The sequence below is a fragment of the Myotis brandtii genome, unplaced genomic scaffold (genome assembly GCF_000412655.1).
Source record: "Myotis brandtii unplaced genomic scaffold, ASM41265v1 scaffold1160, whole genome shotgun sequence".
Lineage (NCBI taxonomy): Eukaryota > Metazoa > Chordata > Mammalia > Chiroptera > Vespertilionidae > Myotis > Myotis brandtii.
The window spans coordinates 282349-289204 of NW_005354011.1; the positions used below are offsets into that span (position 1 = coordinate 282349).

At 39.3% G+C, this 6856-nt stretch overlaps 1 protein-coding gene across 1 annotated transcript in view; it reads left to right on the forward strand.

Annotated features, from left to right (window-relative positions):
* The first annotated feature begins 4178 nt into the window (after positions 1-4178).
* Positions 4179-6856, forward strand: part of LOC102240977 (chromosome unknown open reading frame, human C6orf163) — a 17503-nt gene continuing 14825 nt past the window's right edge. Inside the window, exon 1 of the mRNA XM_005858202.2 lies at positions 4179-4905. Coding sequence (XP_005858264.1) covers positions 4758-4905 — 148 coding nt within the window. The 5' untranslated portion in view covers positions 4179-4757. The remainder of the gene's footprint in view (positions 4906-6856) is intronic.

Sequence of the window (6856 nt, forward strand, 5' to 3'; positions counted from 1 at the left end):
CACCTCCTCTGAGTCTCGGTATGCTTTTCTCTTTCCTTCTAGTTGTAGAATTTCCACTCAGCCAGCCTTCCTGTGGTTCTGGGTGATGTCCGTTCCGTCTTTTAGTTGTATTTTTGAAGTGGTTGTTCGAGGCAGCAAACTCTGGTGTTTACCTATGCCGCCATCTTGGGTGTCTCTGTCTTCTTTCTTTTTTGATCAGAGTTGACCTGGAAGTCATTTTTGTTAATTATTAAGGTCTATATAATAAAGTAGCTAGTATTGTTAAATTTCCACAGTATTTTTAATATTTTAAGATGAGTTGTGCATTTGCAATTGTTTTGAGGGTTTAGTTTTGTTTTGCTATTTGCAATGGAAACATTTATTTTCAACCTGGCATAGAATCTATATTTGTGAAGAAAAAGAAGTAATTGTAAATTATTGTAAAGCCTTATATTATTGTCAGTGTTATAGACAAATAGATTTTAGAGTCACAGATGGTTCATATATTTTGGCTTTTCATTTTAGCTATGTTATAATGAGGTATGGTGTTGTTTTTTACTACAACTGTTATCTGAATTGCATCCAGCATGGCCAGTGGTGAACCTGAGGAGGGGCGGTGAAGGATTAAAGAAAACAGACAAGAGAATACAGTTGGAAACAGGTGGATCACTGCCTGGATGAGGAAACAGTGACACAGCCTGTAAGCAGAAGCTTTATTTTACAGTCAGATCACACAAAGCAAAACAATGTTCTTGCAAGTTTCAAATCTGCTTCATTCCTGTTGTTGCCATTCTCTGAACTCTATCAAGCTTTGTTTAGGCAGCACTTGCTGCACCCCCTGCAGCCCACATCCCTTAGCTACCTACGACTGCAGGGTCGGACTGTAAGGTCAAGCTTACAACCATAGCCTTTTGACTATAATTGTGCTGGGAGGGCTTTGCCCTCCAAGCTGGGACTTGTATGTGGCTTTGCCACAAGTCAGTCGAGGCTTGATCCTGTCCTAACGCTGTAGCCGCTCTCCACAGTTATCTAATTTTTGTAAATTAATGTTACAATGATATGATAAACATAAGACCAGGTGTTCTTATAGTTATTTAAAAACTAGAACTACTCAATAGATAAGAAGGCCTCCTCACTGTCCTGGGTTTACCTGATATAATTTAAATCTTTCTGACAAGGGTTCTGGACCTGTTCTATTTCTAGACATTTACCCCATTCTCTAAATCATTGTAATTAAGGCTCAGTAATCTCATCTCTGAAATTTTGTTTCATTTAGTATTATGAAGTAATAACAGCTGTACAAGCAGAGTTTATCATAATGTAAATTTTTAATTTTCAAAACTTTATTGTGGTTTTTGTAAAGACACATGAAAATGCAATTATGTCTGATTTGTAGATATTAAAGAACTTAGCTAATTGACTTATCTATATGCAACTAAATTAAATCTTTACTACTGAGCCCTAAATATTTTTTTGCTATGTCTCTCTATATGGTACACTTTATGTAGTTTAAATTGCACTTAGGTGGTATAAAATGCCTTTTCATTTTTTTAATCCTCATAGAGGATATTTTTTCCATTGATTTTTAGAGAGTGGAAGGTAGGGATGGAGAAAGAGAGAGAGGGACAGAGAGAGAGAAACATCAGTGTGAAAGAGATACATCCATTGGTTGCACCCCAACCAGGCTGGGAATGGAACAGGCAACCCAGGTACGTGCCATTGACCAGGAATGGACCCTTTGGTGCGAGGGCTGACGCTCTGACCACTGAGCCACAGGGGCCAGGGCAAAATGCCTTTTAATGTAAAGTATTATGTTTTGCTTAATAATTATGGTTTCCCTGTAGACTTTGGTTATTAATGAACTTGAATTCTGTCTTCAACTTACATATTTAGTATCACATCTTTTAGAATTCTTCTAGTATTCAGCAAAATAAGTTGATATTTGGTGGGGGAGATATTAGTTAGGTGAACAGTCAAGAGATATCGTAGCAGGAACTGCACAGGCTACAGCCTTGAGCCATGTGGATGTCCACATGAATGAACTAAGGTGGCAGTAGATTCGGTGAGGCACATGGTTGTGAAAGAAAAATAGTGGGAGATAAAAGTCACATTGAATTTTAGGAACAAGTACCTAACTATGATACTTTTTACAGGATGGTTACAGTTATAGCACAGTCTGTGTGTAGAGTGTCAGAGACTGACTGGCTATGTGTTGATGTTTTTATTCATTCTCTAAGGGAAAATGCCACTTGGTCAAAGTCAGTCATGTCCAAGAAGGGGTTGGTTAGGGCAAGATATTGACAGCATTTTGGAGTGTGGGTTCAAGCAGTTAAAGGAGGTCTTTTAATGTGGGAATCTGTCTGAGATTGGGCAAAACTTGGTAATAGATTAGGTCTTGAAGCAAGTCTTGATAAGTAGACTATTGATTGATAAAAGGCAGGTGACCTTTTTGCCCGGGGAATCAATCTGTTCTGATAGAGGAGTTATTTGCCCAGAGGAGCAAGCTTTCAACAATTCCCTGAAGCAAATAGTTAAATTATTTATTGGTTTATAGACTTATCTTTCATAGTTAACCAATCTGTCCCAGTTTGTCAGGCACCAGGGGGGTTCTTGGAATGCAGACTTTACATTTTAAAACAAGGGCAACAAATTATTTAACTATGTAAATTACTTAACTACTAGAGGTCTGGTGCACAAAATTCGTGCATGGGTAGGGTCCCTAGGTCTGGCCAGCAATCAGAGCCAATCAGGGCCTTCCAGCTACCAGCCTGGGCCTTCCTTCCAGCTGATGGCTGGGGCCTTCCTTTGTTCTGTGCCGCCCCCTGGTGATCAGAACACGTCATGGCGAGCGATCGGTCTCCTGGTCAAACTCCTGCTGGGACAATTTGCATATTAGGCTTTTATATATATAGACTAGAGGCCCATTGCACGAAGATTCATGCAATAGGCCTTCTTTCTCCTGGCTGCCAGCACCAGTTTTCCTCTGGCACTCGGGACCCAGACCTTCACTCTGGCCACCGCCTTCTATCTTTGCTCTGGACACAGTCTTTGCTGTGGCTGGAGCCTTCAGTCTTTGCTCCTCGCTCCGGCAGGAGTCTTCAGTCTCCGGCCAGAGCTGCTCCTGTAGCTCCTTCCGCCCCCCACCCTCCCCCTCATAGCTTGATTGCTGCTTCGCCTGCAGACCTCGCCGACGGGCTCCTGGGTCCCGAGGGGCCGCCTTGCCTGCGGCCCGGCTTTCTGATCACAATCACAGGCTGTAGGCAAGGCGGCTCCTGGGTCCCGGGGGTCCTGCCCACCCAGGGCCGCACAGAAAAGGGCTTCCTCGGACCGATCGCACCGCCAAGCCCCACTGCCCAGGGCTGCTCACAGGGGTCCTGGCTGGGGGCGGGGCTTAGGTGGCACACGGAGGCCCGGATGGCGGCTCATGCTGGCCCACCCTGCCTGCAGTATGCAAATTAGCTGCCATCTTTGTTGGCGGTTAATTTGCATATCGTGCTGATTAGCCAATGGGAGGCGTAGCGAAGGTACGGTCAATTACCATGTTTGTCTAAGATAGGATGTGCTTTCAAAAACCAGGCTTAGGAATTTTGAGTGCTGACTTAATGAAAGGAATTTTTTCTTTAAAATACTGTGATATTTCCCAGTTTTATTGCCATAGCATCAAAACTACATTATAGATAATCTGGGGGAAAAATTAAACTCCCTCCTTTGCTGGTCTAAAAGCAATCAATTCTTTTATCACTTAAAGTGTGGTGGGCTGAATAATGCTCCCCTTCCCCACCCACCTCCAAAGATGTGCATGTCCTAATCCCTGGAACCTGTGAGTCTGTCATCTTATATAGCAAAGGAGGCTTGGCAGGTGTGATTAAGTTAAGGATTTTATTATCTGGGGAGGCCTGATATACTCACACAGGTCCTTATGAAAGGGAGGCAGAAGATCCAAGGAGGAAGCGATGTCACCGTGCAAATGGGGAGAAAAGGCTAAAGCAGCCGTGGGCAAACTTCGGCCCACGGGCCGGATCCGGCCCGTTTGAAATGAATAAAACTAAAAAAAAAAAAAGACCGTACCCTTTTATGTAATGATGTTTACTTTGAATTTATATTAGTTCACACAAACACTCCATCCATGCTTTTGTTCCGGCCCTCCAGTCCAGTTTAAGAACCCATTGTGGCCATCGAGTCAAAAAGTTTGCCCACCCCTGGGCTAAAAGATGCAAGGCCATGAGCCAAGGAATGTGGGTGGTCTACAGAAGTTGGAAAAGGTAAGGAAACATTTTCCCTAAAGCCCTTCTGACACCTTAATTTTAGGCTCATAAGATTCATTTTGAACTTCTGACCAAAGAGAATAAATTTGTGTTGTTTTAAAACACCAAATATGTGGTAATTTGTTACAACAGCAATAAGAAACTAATACAGAAAGTATTTGGGAAATGAATGGCTGTACCATGCTACACTTTTTGTCATTTCTAGTTGCTTTTATGAGCAAAGCTTTCTGACCTAGCAACAGTTGCTAAGTAAGTTAACAATTTAATGCTAGTGTCTGGAGGGAGCAGCAGCTTAAATCTTCCCAACCTTACATGCAGAGGCTTTCAGTAGCATTCTTTCACATCAGGCGCATACCCACTACCTAATCATGGTGAATCATTTCATCCTTACCAGCCTCTAGCATTGTCCTAGAATCTTGGGCCTCTCTAAACATCTAGCTTTTCTCAACACTACTTTTTATGCTCCTAAGAGTATTATAACTGTACATAGTAAAAGACATCTGAAATTTAAATATGATCCGAAATTCAGATTACAACAATTTTGTTTGCTGCGCTGTTTGTAATAAAATAATTCCACCAGCTCCTTTTGGGGAAGTCTTCAAACGGATCCATGAATACAAGCCATTTAAGACACGCTTTTACACTCACAAAGATATACTGGGTAAGTGACTTCGCTGTTTGCTTTTGTTCTAATGTTTATAGCATTGTATGTCTTCCTGTTGTTATGTATACTTTTGTCAGCTTTCTTGATCAGAGTTGCTTGTCCTATAGGGGTATCTGTTTGTCATGAGAACACAGGTTGAAATCTAGCTTCTCCATTTACCATTTGTGTGTCTCAGACAGGATACTTAGCTTCTCAATCTGTAAACTTACATGTAAATAGGGATGTTAATAGGTATCTTGCAGGTTTATTATGAGGCTTTTAAGAAATACAGTATTTATGGGCAAAAGTAGTTTCATAGTTGTGAGTCCGTGAAACAGAGTGTATTCTTGTATTATTTTTTAATTAATTATATCATTTTCCATATGAATAACTGTAGACCCACTTTCCCCCCACCCTGTATTTGAAACCTCTTATAAAGCCTGGCACATACTAGTAAGTGGGAGCTCTTTCTGTCCTTGCCCACCCATACTTGGGCACCTGCTACACACATAGGAGAGGAAATATCCCTAATACCTTAATAAATGGGTGAAAGAAACTATATTAGTAGCCAGTGACATAACGGTAGATGCATGTGGATAACATGAGAATATTAACTACATATACACTTGTAATAAATCAAATTGTAATTAACGGGTTTCCCTCTTTCCTTATTCCCATCAGAGTTTTCAGTCTGACTTTGGGCCTTTGAAATGTTTTCCTAAGGACTCTCAAAATACTCCTCTGATTTTTTTTTCCTTTAACATGGTAAACCAGTGGTGACTAAATTTTACTCCTGATTTTTGAAAATATAAACGCTAGAGAATGGAGGGTGTTTTGAAAAAACTAAATTGTAGGGGGAGATCAAATTGGAATCATCCTCTAAAAATATCAATACCAAAACTGATTAATTTTAGTAAATGTTTAATATGACTTATTAACTATAACCTCTAAAATGATTTTACTTTTTACACCCAGGACAGTGGATAGCCATTCTTAGATAAGCTTTTATTGATTGATTCCTTATACATTCTGGGATATCTGAATCCAAACATTAAGTGGATACATTAAATCTAACTGGTTAGAAATTAATCTTTTATTTTCAGTGACCTGACCTGCATTTGTCATTGACTAAAGTCAAAAGAGTCAATATTCTATGTTCTTTATAAGTAAATTCAAAGTCATGTTGAAATGTCTGTATAAATGCTAATGAGTATTGCATAGGGCAGTAGTTCTCAAGCCTAGCAGTACAATACAGAAGTTTTAAAAAATTTGTTTTTACTACGAATATCTAAACATAGACTCATTGGATTTAATACTAATCTAACACAGACCCACTAAATTAGAACCTTCAGAATCAGGCCTCAGCATGTGTTGTTTTTATTTTTAATTATTATTTTATTTATTTATTTACTGATTTTAGAGAAAGAAGAAGGGGAAAAGAGAGAAAAAGAGAAACAATTTGTTGTTCCATTTATTTATGCATTCATTGATTGCTTCTTGTACGTGCCCTGACTGGAGATTGAACCTGCAACCTTATCAGGATGATGCTCTAACCAACTGACCTACCCAGCCAGGGCCTATTTTTAAAAATATTTTTACATATTTTAATAGCCTTTATTTAGAAATAGTTTAATTTTAAAATTACTATTTTAAAAATAGTAATTATGATCAGAAATTCAAATTACACCAGTTTTGTTTGCTATGCTGTTTGTAATAAAATAACTCCACCAGTGGATTAAAATTTTTAAAAAATCCTTGATGATAATTATTTATTAATGCTTAATATCTAACATGTACACCATCCTTTGTACAGTGTGTAACACATGCCTGTTTTTTCCAAATGCTTCCTATTCTAGATTCTCTTACTGATATCTTACATAACACTAGTACATTGTCAAAACTGGGAAATTGGTATTGGAACAATACATTTAAATTTAACTCAGGCATGGGCCTTATATGCACTCTTCCC